Source organism: Puma concolor, chromosome A1 (assembly GCF_028749965.1).
Source record: "Puma concolor isolate L17-30 chromosome A1, mPumCon1.1.hap2, whole genome shotgun sequence".
Lineage (NCBI taxonomy): Eukaryota > Metazoa > Chordata > Mammalia > Carnivora > Felidae > Puma > Puma concolor.
The window spans coordinates 49,773,264-49,793,597 of record NC_141667.1 but is presented as its reverse complement, the minus strand read 5'-3'; the positions used below and the strand labels follow the sequence as shown (position 1 = coordinate 49,793,597).

The 20,334-nt window shown below is 43.2% G+C and overlaps 1 protein-coding gene across 1 annotated transcript in view; it reads left to right on the top strand.

Annotated features, from left to right (window-relative positions):
• Positions 1-20,334, top strand: part of ADAM19 (ADAM metallopeptidase domain 19) — an 81,675-nt gene that overhangs the window by 14,094 nt on the left and 47,247 nt on the right. Inside the window, exon 4 of the mRNA XM_025923679.2 lies at positions 18,823-18,901. Within this exon, the coding sequence (XP_025779464.1) occupies positions 18,823-18,901 (79 nt within the window). The remainder of the gene's footprint in view (positions 1-18,822; positions 18,902-20,334) is intronic.

Here is a 20,334-nt window from a genome sequence, read left to right as displayed (position 1 = left end):
TTCAGTAATTAGGAGAGCTGATCTGAAGGGAGGTAGCTATACAGTTGCCAGAAGAGAGTATCGGGGAGCATCTGGAATTGAAATAACCTAGAAGTGTTGATTCTGAAGGCCGCGAGTGAGCCCATACACCCAGAACATCATAATCCATAGAGTAGAACAGACTCAGGCTTTGGTGCACAGAGACCCACATTCAGTTCCAGGCACCGACACTTCCCGGTTAGGTGGCCTTTGGCAAGTCACCTGCCTTCTGAATATTTTCTTTATCTATATTCATAATAATACTCAGTCCTTGGTTAGCATGTGCTGAGAGCCAGTCACTGTGCAGAGACACTTCACACACTGTTCTATTTAATCCTCATGGCAACCCTTTGAAGGAGGTATTATTGTTATTCATATTTTATGAATAAGGAAACTCAAGTGTAAGGATGTTTAAGTAATTTACCCAATGTCAGGCAGAGCCAGGAGCCAAACTCAGAACCATCTGCCTCTTACTATATTCTACCACATGCATAGAAAATAGATATTAATACCTTCATTGCAGGGTGAGGTAAATTGAAAATTGCTCCCCATCCCAACATATTCACATTCTAATCCTGGGAACATGAGACTATGTTACTTTATATGGCAAAAAAAGAGTCTTTGTAAATGCGAATAAATTAAAGATCTTGAGAAGGGGAGATTATCCTGGATTATCTAGGCGGCCCTCAGTGAAATCACAAATACATTTATAAGAGGGAGGCAGAGGGAGACTTGATCGTAGACAGGAGAAGGCAGTGTATAACCATGGAGGTAGAGACTGGAGTAACGTGGCCACAAGCCATGGAATGCAGGCAGCCACTGGAAGCTTGATGGGGCAAGGAATGGAATCTCCCAGGGGGAGTGCAGGCCTGTTGTCACCTTGATTTTGGCTCAGTGGTCCTGTTGGAGATGTTGTTTCCAACTGTAGCTTTGTAGACTGAGATGGATTTCATCTACAGTTCCCATGTAAGACGGATTTCATTCTTCTGGCCTCCAAAATCGGGAAAGAAAAATTTCCTGTAATGTTTAAAGCCACCAAGTTTATGGTAATATACAGCAACCACAGGAAATGAATACCCAGGGCTCATGAGTTTAGTGGTAATGTATTAGGAGGTGCTCAGTACAGTGCCTAGCACATAACAAGCAGGTTTCAATACACACTAACTTTCATTAATGCAAAATCAAGAACAAATGTTTTCTAAAGTGCCTTGGTAATGCATAGCATTGCACATGGCCCCTGTGACTGTCTTCATGCATGAAGCGACAAGAGAAAAACATATTGAGAAATAGTGTTGTGTGGTTATTACTTATCAGCATTTCCTAAGTTCCAGGTCATGTACTCTGATGCTCAGTCTGCCTTCAGGTAACTTCTGGCTGAGGAATGGTGGTCAGATATTAATAATGGTGTCAACAACCATGGTAATTATAGCTGTTACCATGTAAAAGATGCTTACATAGCAAGCACTGTTCAGAGGTCTCTATGTGGTTCATCTAAGTGAATCCTCACAACAACTCTGAGGTGTAGGTACCTGTATTAGCCTTATTTGGCAGATGGAGACCTTGAGACACGGAACAGTGTGACTTGCTCAAGGTCACCTGGGTTGGAAGGGCAGAGCCAGGATGTGAAGCTAGATCTGTTTGATTTCAAAGCCCAGGCTCTTAGCCATGGCCTTATATTGCTTCTCAGATGCCTTGCCCTTGCTCGATATGTTCTATCTCAGTTAGAACTGGCATTACTTCCCCATTCTACCTTCCCTCTTCCCTTTCCTTCTGTCTGTCCTAGGCCTTGATTAGGATCTGGATTTCAGTGTATGGTATGGATTTAAAGCTTGGCTCTTTGCACCCACTGATGACGTAAGCTTGTTGAGTCTCAGTTTTCTCATCCACTTAATGGGGCTAATAATAGTGGCCACCTCGCTGGATGTTGTGTGAGTTCAATAACGTAATGCTCTTAGAGGATGTGCACAAGGCCTGGTGCACCATGAAAGTGTAATAAATAGTCACTATTATTTGTAATTCTCAGGGTCGGAAAAACAGTTAAGAATGAAGTAAGAGGGAATTCCCCTGGGTTGGTTTCCAAATGTAATTTGGAGGAGTTGACCTTGGAACCCATTGCCCCTGAGAGGAAATTCACTTCTGCTCTCCAGGCATGCCCAGTTTGACCTAACTGTATCTCAAGAATACAGCTTTGTAGGGTTCTCTAGCCAGCCAAACTGTACCTCTTTTCTGTGCCTGCAGAATCAGTGCCCAGCCACTCCCTTGGCAAAACCCTGAACTGTCCGATATGGAGGTCAGGATTTGTTTGCCGGTTCCGGCTCTATCTCCTTCCAGGGATCCACAGCCAGGGCTGCCTGTGTAGCCAGGAAGGATGTCCATGGTTTTCTTTTGTCTCAAGCTTATTTCTCCTGGCGGCCCTTCAGCAGGAGCACGGGGTAAAATGAATGGGAGGAAGCTGTCAGCTGCCCTGTTGGCCTTGGATGGACCCTTGTCAGAGCAAAGGGAAGTACTGCACTTAGAGGAAGTCAGAGTTGATTCTTGAATTTAAGGATCCCTTTACCATCAGGCTGTTTACCTTAAGGTCACAACGATAGCCGGCATCCAGCGTGTGCACATTGATGCTGAACTTAGTATCTTACATAGATTTTTTAAAGCCCTTTGTAAATCTCCATGTAAATTTACCCAAATAGGGTTATACTACATCCTCAGCTTTATAAATTTTTTTTCAGTTGGAAATATAGCATGGACAATCATCAAATCATTAAAAAAATTTACACAAGAAAGTTTTGGAGTGCTTGAAAACTTTGATAATAAATTCTAGAAAAAAAATTACACAAGAAATAGAGTTTCAAAATAAATGAGATCATACTGTATATATTATTCTGTAATTTGCTTTTTTATTATTTATCTTCAGTATCTTTTCATATTAGCATATTTATAGGTCTGTCTCATTCTTTTTAATGGTGACATAGGATTCCACTAAATGGATAGATCAAAATTAATATCCTTATTAATGGACAGTTAGGTTTCCAATTCTTGCTCTTTCAAGTAATGCTGCAGTAATTAGCTTACACATTATCTTTAAGAACACTTGCTAGCATTTCTGTAGGATTGATACCTACAGGTAGAGTTGCAAGGTCATTTAGCATATACGTTTAAAATGGTTTGGATTTTGATCAGTTGTACCTTTCACTCCACAGCTTCTACCCCCGAAGGCTGTACCTTTTTATAGTCATGCAGCAGAATATGAGAGCATATTATAGACACATTTCCATGAAATTTATCAGATGATTTTTTATCAGGTAATTTTTAATGGCTATGTGATATTAAATTGTATATATATGGCGTAATTGTAAATTTCTTATAATGAAAAGTTATCAAATGCATACGGAAGTAGAATAATATAATGAATCCCCATATGCCCATCGTCCAGATTCAATAATGATAAAGATGCCAGAATTAACTTAACTACCCCATATGGGTAGGCATTCATGCTGTTTCTTCTTTTTTTTCATTTTTACAAACAGTGCTGAAGTGAATGCCCCTGTATTCTTTGGAAGGTACTTCTAGAGGATCACCTTCTATGTTTCAATCACTGGATCAGGGGACTTTATGTGGAACACGTGGATAAACGCACATTGCCTTTGACTTCCCTCTAAGTTACATCCTACAGCCCTTGTGGAGCCAACTTTTCACACACTCTCACCAATGGGTCGAGTTTTGAGCTTGGGCACACTCTTCAAACCCAACTCTCCTTCCATTTTTTAAAAAAAGCTTTATTGATAAATAACTCATAAACCATATAGTTTATCTATTTAAAATATACAACTGAATGTTTTTTAGAGTTGTATAACCCCACATGTCCTAGCTTTTGAACATTTCATCACTCCAAAAAGAAGCCATTAGCAGTGTTACGGGTTGAATGTGTCCCCGAAATTCACATGTTGAAGTCCTAGCCCCCAGGACCTCAGAACAACCTTATTTGGAAATACAGTCATTGTGGATTTAATCAGTTAAAATGAAATCATACTGGGATAATCCAATATGACTGGTGTCCTTATAAAAAGGGGAAATTTGGCCACAGGCATGCACACAGGGAGAACACTGTGTGAAGATTGAGGTCATGGAATAAACCAAGGAACTACCAGAAGCTGGAAGAGAGGCCTGGAGCAGATCCTTCCCTAAAACTTTCAGAGGAAGCATGCCTCAGCCAACCCCTTGATCTTAGACTTCTAGCCTCCAGAACTGTGAGATAATAAATTTGTTTTTTAAGCCATTCAGTCTGTGGTACTTTGTGAAGGCAGCGCTCGCACACTGATGTGAGCAGGCACTCCTTTTTCCCCACCCCCCTCAGCAATAGGCAACCACTACTCTGCTCTCTGTCTCTATAGTTTTCCACTTTTGAGATATTTTATGTAAAGGAGATTATACAACATGTGTTGTTTTGGTGTTTTTGTTTTTTGCTTTTTTTTTTTTTGTGATTGGTCTTTTTCACTTAGCATAATATCTGTGAGTTTTAGCCATGTTGAATAGCATGTATCAGTACTTTATTCCTTTTTATTCCTATATAGTAGTCCATTGTATGGATATACCACATTTTGTTTATTCATTCATCAGCTGATGGATATCCTGCATTTAAAAAAAGTGTTCTTTTAATGTTTATTTATTTTTGAGAGAGAGGCAGAGACAGAATGCAAGCAGGGGAGGAGCAGAGAGAGAGGGAGACACAGAATCCAAAGCAGGCTCCAGGCTCCAAGCTGTGAACACGGAGCCTGATACAGGGCTTAAACTCATGAACTGTGAGATCATGACCGGAGCAGAAGTCGGACGCTTAACCGACTGAGCCACCCAAGCGCCCCGGATCTCTTGCATTTTAAGCCAGAGCTAACTTGTCTCCATTCCACAAGGTTGATTTCAGCAAATGTTATGGAGCATGTATGTATAAAATACTATGCAAGTGCTGTAGGGAATAGATGTAAATACAGTGTCCTTGCCCTCTGGCAGTTTACTGTCTGTGGGAGAGAAAACATGCAAACAGCATACATAATTCAAAGCAGATTACAAACTTAATAATAAGGTTGCAAGTACAGTGCTGAGGAAGCAGGTGGGAATAGAGACTTTCTGACTGGGGCATAGAGAAAACTTCCCTAAGGACGGTTACTTGGAGCTCTGTCTTGCAGGAGCAAGGAGAAAAGGCTGTGGGTTGTTGTTGTTGTTGTTTTTTTATTGAAGTATAATTGACAGACAATATCCTATTAATTTCAGGGGTACATGATTTGATATTTTTATACATTATGAAATGATCCCCATGATGTTTAGTTACCATCTGTCACCATGCAAAGTTATGTTGATATTGTTGACTATATTCCCTATGCTTTACCTTACATCCCCATGACTTATTTATTTTGTAACTGGAAGTTTGTACCTTTTAATCCCCTTCACTTATTTCATGCCCCCGCCCCACTCTGTCCCTCTTCCAATAACCAATCATTTGTTTCTTATATCTATGAGTCTTATCCTGTTTATTCGTTTGTTTTGGTTTTTAGATTCCACATATAAGTGAGATCACACAGTATTTATCTTTCTCTGTCCGATTTATTTCATTTAGCATTATGCTTTCTGGGTCCATCCAAAGGAGGGGAGGCTTTGGATGAGGGAGGGAGGAGAGGTGTGTGGAAAAATGAGAAAGGAATTCAGACTGAAATTAATATATAAATATTTGGTCTGGATCAAGGGGCACCAGGGCTGTAGTGCTAATAATCTCTTAGGAATTCAGTATTCCAACTAGCCAGATCATTTTGACTCAGAAGGGTATTATGTGGGGACTAGGGAAACGGTTTATTTTCCTTCCACAGCTTGCTACCCCAGGATTTCAGTGCCCTAAAGCTCAATTTTTTATTCTCTCTCTTTTTAATTTTATTGTTATTGTTAATTTTTTTTTTTTTTTACTTTGAGTTGGGCTCTCTTCCCTCAGGTAAAACCATGTGGTCAGGGAGGTAGATGGGGTACCTCTAGGAAAGATCCTTGAGGTACACTCCAAAGCTAGGCTGCATTTTTTTTTAACACATCGGATGAGAAGAAGCTCTTGCTCCATCCCTCCCCATTGAAGGGAACTTTGGTCTGAGTCTAGTGGATCAAAGTGTACCTGGTGGAGGAAGCCATAGACTGATTGCAAGAGGCTGAGCATAAGGCAGAGGGTGGCTTCTTCACAACTTAGGGAGGCAAGGAAAGCCTCCTGAGAAGCAGGGCATGCTGGGTGGGATGCAGAAGGATATGTGGATATACTTTTGGACTTGGGAGATGTGTGGAAGTGCCACCTTCAGGACCTCTGTTTTCTCCCTAGCTTCTAGGATGTGTCGAGGCTCTTCATCTAGACTCCCTAGAAGGTGGAGGATGTTTCCACTCCACAGCCTTTGTGTTTGTGCCCTGTTGCATGACTAGCTCAGGAAAAATCTAAGGGAGGAGGAGGTCAATACTAGAGCCTCTGGACTGGTTCTGTTCTGAGAATGAAACTGCGTTTACATTTCACCCAGGAAATATTTTGATTTTGAGAAAATGAGCTTACTCTTTATGTAGAATTTAGTGCCATACACAGACCTTTAGCTGACGCCTTGAATACTAAATAAACAGGCTCTTGGGCACCCTGGAGCACATCATAGATCTTGTTCAAACTCAGCTGGAGGTGGACATTGGGTCAGAGAATCCCTGGCTTTTTTTTCTTTTTTCTTTTTTTTAAGTAGGCTCTATGCCCAGCTTGGGGCTTGAATGCATGACCCTGAGATCAAGAGTCACACGTTCTACTGACTGAGCCAGCCAGGCACCCTGAATCTCTGGCTTTACTGATGGGAATCTCTATTGTATTGGGCCTGAGCTCTGGTCTACTCATTGGTAACTCTTCACTTCTTGTCTTTCCTTCCTTCTCGTCCTTCATTCAACAGGTATTGTGAGTGCCAACCACGTGGCAGGTAGTGGGCTAGGTCCTGGGTGTTCCTTGGAGAGCAGTGGCAGGCAAAGCACAGTCTCTGCCATGGTGGGGCTTAGAGCTTAGTGGAGGAGCCAGGGAATGAAACTTTTCTGGAACAATGTAGGGCTGTAATGGAGGACGTAGAGGCTACTGTGGGAGCATGGGGAGGGGGAGCCTACCCTGGACTGGAGGTAAGGGAAGGCTTCTGGGAGGAAGTGAAGGAAGGAAGGAGTAGGAGGAGGGTGGTAGAGGTGGCCTATTCAAGCTGCAGTGGTAGAAGAAACAAAGGCCTGAAGGTAAGAGTAACATGTGGAGATGAAAATAAGTTCTTTGTGGTTATAGCAGAGGGAGGAGGGCAGGAGGAAATGGTGAGAGAGGAAGTTGGCTAGGTAAGCAGGGGTGAATCTTTGAAGAGCCTTTTAGGCTCCTTAAAGGGGTTGGCCATTTATCTTTAGGGCAATGGGGAGCTGATGAAGAATATTTTAAAAGCCAGGTAGTAACAGCCTCCCAAATGCATTTGACAAGGACTACTTCAACTGAAGTGTAGGATGGGTTGGAAGGGGCAAGACCAGAGAGGTACTAAGACCCATTCAAGAGTTTTATTATAACTGAGTGAGAAATTAAGGTGATTGAATTTAGGGAAGAGGTAGCTGATAAGGAGAGAAGGGGATGCGTTACAGGCATGTTTATAGGGTGGAATCGTGGAGACTGGGAGGTGGGTTGACTAAGCGCTGAGGAAGGGGATGGAGTCAAAGACCAATGTGAGTTTCCTGCATGTGTAGGTAGTGGGACAGGGCTGCCGGCCCCTGGGTTTGTCCTTAGCTTGCAATAGGACCTCAGACAAGTCACTTCTTTTTTCAATCTTTAGTTTTCTCATTAGATGAAGGTAATAATCCCCATGCACCAACTTGGCAGGATCATGGTGGAGATTCACTGATAAAATCCAAGTGTAAAGTAGTGTCCTGTTCTCTTTCCATGACCCTAAAAGGCTGGGCAGAAGCAAAGTCTGTCCTTACCCTGGTTATCTCTGTAATTTGGGTTTTTACATGGTTTCCCCCTTATCTGCAATTCTAAGCACTTAATCTCCCAGGAACTGGTGAGCCTTCTGCCTGGTCCAGCAGCTGAGGCCTCACTGGGAGCCTCTCTGGGGGGAGCTGGGGGGGGGGGTCTCAAACCAGCTTTTGTTGAAAACAATGATATCATTGAGTGGGTGGAGCTGGGTTAGGCTTTTCTTAGCCAGTTTCAGGAGAAATGGGGTCTTTATGACTTCTGTACTTATGGCTCTTTTCCAGTCCCTTCCGTAGCTCCCATGTACCCCACTGCCCCCTTTTCTTCTCTCTCCCCTGAGGTTACAGATTTGTGGAAAACTGGCAGCCTCCACATTTTCTCCTCTTGCATCAGCCTCCCTGGGGAGAAGTCCAGATGGGCCAAGGGGCTATAATGGCTGCATTATATCAGGCATGGTTTCTTTTTCCAAGCCCCCTCCTCCACTGAAAGGAAAGGCAAGTCACACAGAAAGGAAGGGATTCTTTTGAAGGGAGACTGGAATGCTAGGGAAAAAAGGTGATCTAAGTGTTGGGAAAGATATCAGGCTCCTGGTATGCTAGAAGCACTTTATCTCCTGACTTCTTGATGCTAAATATGGGGCTTGGGTAAGAGTGCAAAGATTAAGCAAGCCTTTCAGTTATGCGGTGATAGGAATACGGCTGGGGAAAAGGAGATCAGCAATGTTGAGTAAGGACCCTTAGTTCCTATTCTCTATGCCATTCTTCCTGTTTGTCCTCAACACACACACACACACACACACACACACACACACACACACTCACACTCACACATATGCACACACACACCTAAATACTGATGCACCCTTCCTCCATAGCTATGTAAGCAGCTTGTTACGGGTACTTGCTAGTTGTTGCCTGACTGGTTTGCAAAAGTTCTAGGAAGGAAGGAAGATGGGCTGTTTTACAGTGATTTGGCCTCCTGGGACCAGATGGTCATACCCGCCTTCTGTGTGGCCTGGTTTGCAAAGTGCTTTCACAGCTGACCTTGTTGGGGAGGAAAAATAATTTACCCTCTACCTTTCTAAGTTCTCAGCTGGGAACCCTGTAAACAAAGGCAGATTAACAAGAGAAAAACAGACAGAAGTTTATTAACATGTATACATAAGAGATAGCCAGGGAAAAATGAGGAGTAACTCAAAGAGTTAGAATTCAGGCTTATGTAGCATCTTTCCCAAAGAACAGTAAATTTGTAGAGAAGTGACAGGACAGAGGAAAACAGTTACACTTCCAAAGATGGTAAGCTGTGGGAAGGTAATATATGGCAAACTAATGGGAGACAAAAGCTAGTCAGTAAAAGTTGTTGTGTAGATTCCTCTGGTGCCTTCACCAGGCGGATAGGGTCTGAAGTTGTCTCTGGTGATTAACTTTTGTCCTTCCTGGTAGAGAGGGGAGGAGGGACACTTTTGAAAATTTTTGTCCTGATTTTAGGCAAATAGGTAGAGGGCAGAGAGCATGTTTTTTGTATCTGTTTCTTTTCAATTGCCTTTGGTGCAAAATGATCTGTATGCTTACTTGGCACATTCCGCCACCCTTCAGCCTACTCTGATCTTCATAATAGAGATGCAGGTGCTGGGGAGGGCAGGAAAACTGTGCTTGTGCCACTCACTCAACTCCCTTAGCATCCTAGCACAGTGCCTGGCACACCACGGTCTCAGTCAGTATTTGTGGAATGAGTAAACAGGTTTGCAGAGGCAGAGCCTGAGCCTCAGAAGAGGTACTGCAGCTTGGCTGAGGACCCAGAACAAATACACGATGGATTCAAGCCAGGAGGAACTTGGTCTCCCTGATGCCATGTGCCCCACAGTTTGTACTATATGATGCTGCTTAATAAGCAGTTATTGATAAGATTACACGAACATCCTTCCTCTCTGCCTTCTGGGAGTATCTGGATGGCCTAACTCTTGGATTATCTACCACTGACATTTAGCTTATTTTTGTTTATTTAGACTGATGAGCTTAGAAGCAAAATATAACTATGTGATGTTGGGTAAGTTGCTTTTGCTCTTTTTCAAATTATTCATCTATAAAAGTGGATTGAGGGGCTCCTGGGTGGCTCAGTCAGTTAAGTGTCTGACTCTTGATTTTGGCTCAGGTCATGATCTCATGGTTTGTGAGATCGAGACCCATGTCGGGCTCTGCACTGACAGTGTGGAGCCTGCTTGGGATACTCTCTTTCTCTCTCTGCCCCTCCTCCACTTTCCCCTCAAAATAAATACATAAACATTAAAAAAATGTAAAAGTGGATTGAGGGTTGGGGTGCCTGGGTTGCTCAGTCGGTTAAGCGTCTGACGCAGGCCATGATCTCACAGTTTGTGGGTTTGAGCCCTACATTGGGATCTGTGCTGACAACTCAGAGCTTGGAGCCTGCTTCACATTCTGTGTCTCCCTCTCTCTCTGCCCCTCCCCCACTCACGCTCTACCTGTCTCTCTCTCTCAAAAATAAATAAACTTAAAAAAAGTGGATTGAGGAGAAGCATTAGACATATAGGGTGGCATAAAAAGATTCTTTTGTTGCAGTCAACTCCGCAGTTTGTATACTGATCTCCCCCCCCGTCCCCCCCAAAAAAAACTTTACAGAAAGGATATGGGACAACAGATAGAATGTGTTGGGGAAAAAAAAAAAAAAAAGCTGAAGAACTAGGGCTTGAACAGGAAGGATTTAGGAATTCATAGTTAGTCTTTTCAGGTGCCACCACTGGGGTGACTCTGCTCCAGCCATTTTCAGCAGATGTCACCCATCATGGAATTTGGCGAAATGAGATTTGATTGTCTTGGCTTGTCACTACTGACTCCAGGTGCCCACAGTCAGTATGCAGGGACAGGGGAGCATTTGAATGCAAATCGGGGCAATCTTACTCCAAGAAGGTGGCAAAGATGCTAGAGGCTGGGACAGTTGTCCATTACGATCTAGAAGGGCTCGCCAACATCCGACCTTCTTGACTGCATCATAGCTGTGATTTGTGCTTTAGGATGTTAAAAAACCTGGGGCAGAGTTATTGGGATATTTAATCAGAGTCTAAAAGGGACGAAGCACCCACATTTAAGGTGGGTTGGTTTCTTGTCTTCACCCACCTGCTTTTTGTATGCTTTTTTTCATAGGAAAAATGAAATGGTCCTCTTTCCTAACATATTTTCGTAGGCCCAGTGATCTTAGAGGTTCCTTTTCTTCCCTTCCCCTTTGTCTTATTCACCAAGTAAATCTCTGAAATATGCCTGGTACCTCTTGTTTTGGCCCTTCCCTTCAGGTTGATCTGTTAAACAAGCACTGTGGTTGTTTATCAAAATCTGGTTGCCAGAGAGACTGCTATCAGGTAATGTTTTCATTTTTAAAAATTTTCTGAGAAGTGGTAGAGATAGTACCCCATTTCTTTTAACTATTCTTATCCAGCTCCAATAAATACTCATAACAGGCTCTTCAGGACACTGCAGAACAAATCTCTAGACTCTTGGGTGACACATTTTGAGGTCCCTTATCTCAGGTCTCTAACACTTAAGCTCCCTGATCCCAAGAAATCAGCCATGTTTGCACAGAGAAGTTACTCGTTTTTGTGGAGTTAGCCAAGAGGGAGGCATGGAGAGGATTAAAGAAATGCCCTGCTGGTCAAAGGAGTAAACAGTGCTCATCCAAACATCCTTTGGTATATAAAAGCAAAACATAGAACCAGGAGCTGGTGGGAAGGATGCCAGGTCTTATAGGGACTGGGAGAAGATGTAATGGGAAGTGGTTGGTGAAAAAGAGTGTTGGTTTAATGCATTGTTGGGAAACTTCCTTAATAAAAGGTTAAAGAAAACATGCCATGTAGCTTTGGCTTTTTGCCAGGATTATGGGTAGCGCCATCTTGCTTCAAAGTGTTGCTTCTGGAGCTGGTCCTCTGGCAGTAATGATACTTGTTCAAGAAAGTCCTTGGGGTAGGAGAGGATCCCCACTCTTTAGATTAGGAGTGATGTTTAAAGTCCCTCCTTCCTTGGCCTTTCTGTTCCCTCAAAAAGGAATGCCTCTGCCTGTGGGCCCCTGGACTTGTCAATCCTTATTTGGCTTTAGGGCCGTGCCTTTGGCATGTTGGTTTGTTTCCATTCCTTTGGAGTCAGAGGTGGAATGAGCACTGGTTTAGAAATCTTGGTTCTGAGGCAGCTGTCTCTTCTCCCCTTTACTTTCTCCTTCTTCGAAAACAAAAGAAAACAAAACAATACTTACTGAGTTTGTTTTTTTGTCCCAAATATGGGTAAACGTAGGCTATTACATTAGAATAGCACTCTCTGCTTTTCAGAAACCCTTCCAGTGTCTGCCTGTCCTGGGCATCACTATTTCCATTTGGTAGAAGGGAGACTAAGGCCAAGTAGCTTGTAACTGGCATAGTGTCCCCTCGCTAGTTAAAAAATATTAATACCTGAAAAGAGTATTATGAACCCTCAGATACTCATTATCTGGATTTACCAATTATCAAGATTTTGCCACATGTGCACATAGGTGTTCCCAGAGAAAATGATAACAGTGAATTGTAGAACACAAAACTGTATACTTTAAGAAGAGTTCTTTCACATTTGTTGATTTTACTTAACAAAATTTCATAGGCATTTGACAACAGCCCTGTGAAGTAGATTCTAAAATTCTTCCCATTTTATAGATAAGAAAACAGGCACAGAGAGTTTAACTGACTTGCCCAAGCTCACCGGAACTTGAAGTATCAGTGTTTGAATGTATGTTTCTCATTTGGTCCTTTCAGTGATGCTGTGAGGTAGCAATTATTACTCTGTTATTTTGTGGTCTAGGAAACGGAGGGTAAAGGTTTCGGTGGCTCAAGTGAAGTAGTTCTCATACAAATACTGGTGAGCACATGTCAAAGTTCGATTTATCTCATTAATGCATTAATGGGGGAACCAGCAAGATGATAACTGGCTTAAAAGTTGGATAAGGGAAATATGTATGTATGTATTTTTTTAATAGTGAAAAAAATGAATGTTGAGATAAGATTGCTAAGTTAGACATAAAACTGGTTAATATCATCCTAGAGATGATGAAACCATAACGTTTGGAGTTATCTTTTCTACTGGGTGGAAATCATTTGCATTTCCTCTATTGTATCTTATTAGCATTTTACAAGTTAACGGCTCATTTTACAGACTTGTACAAGAGCTGCCTTAATTAATTGTAAATAGTCTTTCAAAGCTACATCTCCCCCCTACAGAGTCGGAAGACCCTTAGCCTGGCCTCCCCGAGCCTGCCACACCATGGTGCTCTTGTACGAAATTGAAAAAAAACCATAGTCATCTTTTGCCTCATTTCTGGGGTTTGAAAGAACAGTTACCTAGAGAGTAGTGCAGCTGGTAGTGAAGCTTTCTGAGCCCTGGACTTTTCTTCTGTGCTGTGCATTGATCCAGTGGGATAGGAGAATTCCCAGAACCTGAAAATCCCAGTATCACCTGGAAAAACTATTTAAAATACAGATTTCTTAGTCCTTCTCTAGAGAATATAATTCTCATTGGGGCTGCACTGGGGCTTGAGATTTTATATTTTTTCAGTGTTTCCGGGTGTTGTGCAGTTACTGGGCTAAGTCCCATGGCTACGGCATTGGGAGTATGAGCAAGAAATGACAGAGGCTTGCATGATCATCAGCACGGGTGGGCATGGTGAAGGTCTTCCAGGGGAAATAAGAGGGCTCAGCAAGGCTATACCTCCCCAAGCATCACTGGTGTTTAAGAGCTAGGATACTCTTTCTTGAAGGACCTAGAGGGAGCAAGATCTGGGGGAGGAGGTGTCAGTAAAAATAGCCACTGTGGCATGAGCTAAGTAACGTTTACTTATACTGAGCATGGCTGCATTGGTTGTTTTTCAAGGTAGTTTGGAAATTGTTATCACTTTATCTTCACCACGTGCTTATCTGAAGCAGAGGAAGGAGGACTGAACTCAGAGACGTTTTGCAAATTTGTTTTAGCCCTGCTGCTTCTCTTTCCAGAGGGAGTTGTAGAGATTGAAGTTTAGAGAGGCATTTGAAATTTGTCTGATAGTAAATAGTCCTTAAAGGGATTGTTCTGGTTTTGAAGGCACTGGCTCTAGCAGAGGTGGGTCAGGGCTGTTTCAGACTACAGTGTGCTTTTGGGGTCTGGCTGCGCGTACAAACAGGGCCCTGGCCACCACAGGCAGCTCTATTGTCCTTCCCTGGAGAGCGACCTTATATCTAGTATTTGAGAAAAAGCTTATTTTCCCAGGTGGGATTCAGTAGATGCAGGTTTTGGTAGAGGACATGGGGGTCTGAGTGACCTGGGTTTTGCCCACAGTGAGCATTTCTGTGCTAGCTGCTGTTAGTATAGGAATACTGTCTACCTGCTTTGTGGGCTTGTGAGCCTGGACGGTGTGTGTATGGGGTGGGGGGACACTTTGTAGAAACTGCTTTTCTATCAAAGCCAGTAAAAGGAGGGGGTGGGGTGGGAAATCTTGGACAGTCCTTCTCTCTTCCTGGACTCACATCACTCACAACTTGTTTCCTGAAAATCCTAATACACTCCAGTGGTGAGAGATGGCTTCCTGCTGATATGCTGAGCCAGCCCCTTGTCAGGGAGGAGATGAGGACAAGATGTGGCTGAAGAAGGGGCGGGTGGGCCAAGCCGTGCTGCTCAGTGGCCCTGTGGCCCTCTCTCTGAGTCCTGAGAACACTGCCAGGGCACCCCATGGGCACGCAGGCATAGATAGGCCTGGCTCGGGGCAGTGGAGAGGATTTGGAAGTTGTGTTTTGTCTATCGGTAGAATTGCACAGATGGTGGTGATGAAACATGACCCTTCCTTTTGCTTCTAGAAAGAAAGACCTTCCTGGCCAACATCTGTAACCCTATTTGGAGAAAAGGTTGTTGTTTCAAAAAACTAGCCCTGAAGTTCTTAACATATCCATCCATCCCCTTTCTCCTGCCATGTGCTTTGCTTACTATATTTTTCTTGCATATATTCGCATCTAACAGGTCATGACATTTTTGTGACATCCCGTGTGTCTGCAAGGCAACTATCATTACCATCAAATTGTGGTTTGGACTGCTGGTTCTTGGAAGCGCTTTATTTTTATGCTTCTGCCTTCTAAGGGAGACAGAGCAGAAAAGTGCTTAAGAAGCATAGTCAGGGCCAACAGACCTGGGTCTGAAACCTGGCCCTGACATCATGCCATGAGAACTTGGACAAGTTAAATGTCTGAATTCCCAGTGTCCTCAATTACAAAACGGGGAAACAATTAGGACCTACCTCATAGGCGTGTTGTACATAGGTGTGTTAAATGGTTTAACACTTCAATATGTGTGAACTGTTGTGATGCAACTTATCTGGATTTTTCAAACTCAGAATGATCCAGGATGTGGTAGAGGCAGGAAGGTGATAGGGGCTTGGAGAATGAGACACTTTGATATTTCTGAAGTTCGCCTACCTTAAAAATATTTTGAGGACTTGTGGTCTAGGGTGGTGGTTCTGCATCAAAATCACTGAGAGAGTTATTACAATGGATAGTTGGGCCCTAACCCCAGAGTTTCTGTCCGCCCCAGTACATTTGGGCTGGGGTCCAACAGTCTGCATTTTTAACGAATTCCTAGGTGATGCTGATGCTGCTGGTCTTGAAATGGCAGTTAGGTAGAAGAGGAAGCAGATTGTTCCATGTAGATTCAGAAGACAGAATGAGGCCAGTGGGTGCCAGTGACAGAGATAGATTTTGGTTCATTGTAAGAACGTTAACTGTTGTATGTGGTCTAAAATGGAGTGGGTGGTCTCATGAGTTCCCTGTCATTGGAGATGTCCAATCCTGAAGGGCCATCTGGCAGATTCCTATGCTAGGTAGAAGGTTCATTTGTTCATTCGTTCCTTCGCTTATTCCTTCTCCCACTTACTCACAGAATAAACATGTACTGCCTGCCTGGTACGTGCTGGGAGCTGGGGAGAAGCCCTGAATGAAGCACCTGTGCCCTTGCTCTTAGGGAGCCCACAGTTTAGTGAGTTTGGCTAAATGATTACGAAAGTCCCTTTCAACCCTGAGGCTCTGGGAGTCCTATGATAATGGTGTCAGATCCTCAGAATAAGAAGCTGCAGAAAGATGCTTACCCTTCTGAAGGTATGGCTGGGGACTGACCATAATGTGGACACCTCTGAGGTTCAATCTGGAATGTTCTCTTTGGAGCATCTTAATGTCACTGAATGAATGATTTTTTTTTTTCCCCCTGAGACCCAGACTAGGCTGAGAATGTATTTACCAGGGGTGCATTTCCTCTGGGAAAATTCACATCTCCCCACTGGCACTGGGAACGGACCATTAAACTCTGAACCCTTTTCTAGCTGTCCATGATGCCATCTGTGAAGGCAGATCTAGGGAGTGGGCCTGCGAGAATAAGCTAATTGCCTTTTCATCTCTCTCAAGTGATAAACTGGAACATTAATGGCTGGGGAGAGTTAGGGGAAAATGGGTAGATTATATCAGTTTTTCTGGGTTCTTCCATCATAATCCCTGGTGAAAGCAATAATGATAATTGCTGACCTGTACAGAGCTTACTCTATGCCAGGCCTGGTGTTAAGCCCTTTTTGTGCATTTTGTTATGATACTCTTAATATAGCCCTATCAAGTAGGCATATTATCCTCATATTTGCAAGGAGAGGAAACAAAGGTTCAGAGAGGTAAAGTAACTCACTCATGGCCATGGAGACAGTAGATGTCAGAGCTGGAATGTAAACTTCATTCTCTCAGACTCCAGACCATGCTCCAAGCTCCTAATGCTGAAAACAACTCATTCATTCAATTACTAGTTAAGTCATTCTTTCATTAAATAAATGTTAAGCACTGGTATGTACTGGTGCACTAAACAGCTTGGCCTCAGTCCTCCTGGGGCCTATGGTTTATTTCCCGCAGACAAATGGGTGACTCCTTCCTTGGATCCTTGGCTTATTAGGTGCTAAGGAGAAAGACATAGGGCTGGGAGACAGACGCTGCCAAGTGAGCTACAGACCCAGAGTTTTCATGTGAATGAGAGTTTCTCTACACAAGCTGGGTTTTGTACTTCGCTTTATTTTTACATTTTTCTGTTGGGTTTCTTTTCTTCTTGTCCAAGCCTTGATGTTGAAGGGCTTCATGTAGTAGAAGAGACAGTTCTTGTGACATTTGCCTTCTGGCTGCACTCCGGAGTGGAGAGGAATCTCAGTCAGGAGTCCCAGAACTTACAGCCAGAAGTGACTCTGGAGACCCTCTTCAACGGACCTCGTCTTGCTGGGAAATGTCCTCTCTTCCAAAACCAGGGTTGTCTCTGCACATTCCTTTGGCTCTCTGTGCTGGCCTCAGTCTATACTTTCTTCTTCCTAAAAGCAGTTTCAAATTAGGTTCAGGTTTCAAAATAAATAATTATTTTTTAAAAAAATCAACCAGTTTTTAGAAATATGCAACTTAGATTGTGAACATCTGCAATGCCCTGAGATAACCACCATTAACAATGGGCATTTGCTTCTCCGTGTGTTCTCAATGCCTACACTTGTGTGTATTGTTATCAGTTTTTCATTAGGAGGGATTTTTTTTTATTTTTTAAAAAAAAATTTTTTTTTCAACGTTTTTATTTATTTTTGGGACAGAGAGAGACAGAGCATGAACGGGGGAGGGGCAGAGAGAGAGGGAGACACAGAATCGGAAACAGGCTCCAGGCTCTGAGCCATCAGCCCAGAGCCCGACGCGGGGCTCGAACTCACGGACCGCGAGATCGTGACCTGGCTGAAGTCAGACGCTCAACCGACTGCGCCACCCAGGCGCCCCTAGGAGGGATTTTTAAAATGTGTATTTTCCTGAAATGTATTGTTTTGATCTAACTCCATTTTTAAACATTTTTTTCCATGTTAGTACATCTAGATCCTCTTAATTCTTGTTTTGTTAGACTTCAATTTCTCTTCCATGAGACACCTTTTTGCCCTTAGACTTCAACTTTCTATAGATGCATTTTGCTTTTAATGTGGCTGAGCTAGTTGAAACGTCCATTTGGCTCTTTTATTTTTCTTTTAACTTTTAGAGAAATGCTAAGAACCTTGTTTGGTGTTGCCTTGCCTTTGATGAGGGATTCTTAACTTCAGCTTCAAGGGGTCTGTGGCAAGAGAGAAACCAATGTGAAGTTTTAGAAAAGAAAAGAAAATAAGAATTTGTGGTAAGGGTAACACAGAACTACCAGGTCTCAGGACATCGGGACCACTAGGTCTCAGCAAAGGCAGACAAAGGCAACTCTGGGAATCGAGGCAGCAGGAACAAAGGAACTGATGAATTGCTTCCATCTTTTTGGTTTTTGCAACATCACTCCATTGGCTTAGCTTGGAACATGGGCCACTCTTGGCCAAGGTAGGACACCTTGATTGGCAGTCTCACCAGAACATGCAACAGGATGGAAGGATTCCCATGAAGAAAAATTGGCGAGCCAATACTGCAAGTTGGTGGATGCAGTGCTAGCATAATTATAGGTACAAAAGAGCGTCCAAAGACCTTGGGAAATTTTGAATATGGGTTCGCTTGTGTGTATTCCCAGGACCCAGAAAAAGTTGCGACCACTGCTGTCGTTTTGTCTCCTTCATCTGGTTGTGTCCATACTAAGTGATGATCCCATTAAGAACAAAATTAATAAACTTCCTCCTGGTTTTCTTTTTGTTCCGTAGGCCCTTAGGGCTGCTCATTTTCTTCTGCACAGAGATGCTTGGGTGGTTCTTCCTGGGTCATTTAGAATGACTGCCCACTGTTTCCAGGAGGGTGGAGGCCAGCACCTAAAGAGACAAATGTCTATGTTTATTCTTTGCAGGTACCTTTTTGCTCCAGCCTACACAGAAACCTATTATACTCCAAGTGGCAACGCTCAAACCACCATGCTGAAATCTAAGGTGAGTTCAGGTCAGCAGGGATCTGTCAAGCAGCTGGCCTGTCCTGGTCCCACCCCCGGGAAGTGAGGAGATATGTGGTGGGCACAGTCCCTCCTCTGGAGGGATTGTTTGCCCTGACCCCAGACCCAGGGCATGAGCAGGAAAAGCAAAATGTGAATTTGTTGTTTCATAAGGGCTCCCTCTCCTCTGCTGACTAAAATGATCAGGCAAACAGAATATTTTAGGGTAAGTGCCTCTGACTACAATTGGCATAAATCATTACAAAGCAGACATTTTCTCTGTTGTATGTTAATCACCCACATATTAACAAAAGTTTAAGTAAAAGGAATGATTTACTGGTAATCCTGCCATTGCACTTTATTAGATGTTTAATTGAGACTTTTCCATATGGATGTATAAGGTTTTGTAGTCTGCCTTTTTTTTTTTTTTTTTTTTTTTAATGTTTATTTATTTTTGAGACAGAGAGAGACAGAGCATGAACGGGGGAGGGGCAGAGAGAGAGGGAGACACAGAATCGGAAACAGGTTCCAGGCTCCGAGCCATCAGCCCAGAGCCTGACGCGGGGCTCGAACTCACGGACCGCGAGATCGTGACCTGGCTGAAGTCGGACGCTCAACCGACTGCGCCACCCAGGCGCCCCTGTAGTCTGCCTTTTTTAATGGGATTTTAGGTTTCATAGATTTTCTTGTTTTGCTGCCATCTTCATATTGGATATTTTCCCCCTCAAAAGTGTTTTTGAGTTTGGCTATTTGCAAAAAGATTTGTCATTTAAAAAATGGTCTTTCAAATGGTTTCTCAGAAGGATGAATTTTAGTCTGCTTCACCACACCCCACTGGTGGGCACTTAAGGTAGTGAATTGTACACGTTTCATGGTCTGCTAGCTTTTCCTACTGAAGTACCTGCTAGTGTTCTTGGGGTCAGATCGGTGGTTCTCAGCTGGGAGTGATTTTGTTTAAAGTGTTTCTTTTATTTAAACTTTTGTTAACATGTGGGTAACTCACATAATGCAAAGAAAATAGGATTCGGGATGATTTATATCAATTTTAATCAGATGCAGTTACCCTAAAATATTCTATTTGTTTCTTTGACCATTTTGGCCAGCAAAGGCTTGGGGGACACTTGGCAATGTCTGGAGCCAGTTGTTGACTGTCATGACTGGGAGGTGGATGCTACCAGCATCTGGTGGGTAGAAGCCAGGGATCCTGCTAAGTGTCCTACAGTGCATAAGGCAGCCTCTCCACAACAGAGGATTATCTGGCCCCAAATGTCAACAGTGCCCAAGGTGAGACACTCTGGATTAGAGTGACCCTTCTCGGACCATGCAGATGAGATGGGGTGAAGAAGGGAAGATGGAACACCAGTGGTCTTCTGCCTTTGGGGCAGGACATCACGCACTTTTGTGGCATATAGATGTGGAGGTGTGGTGTATAGG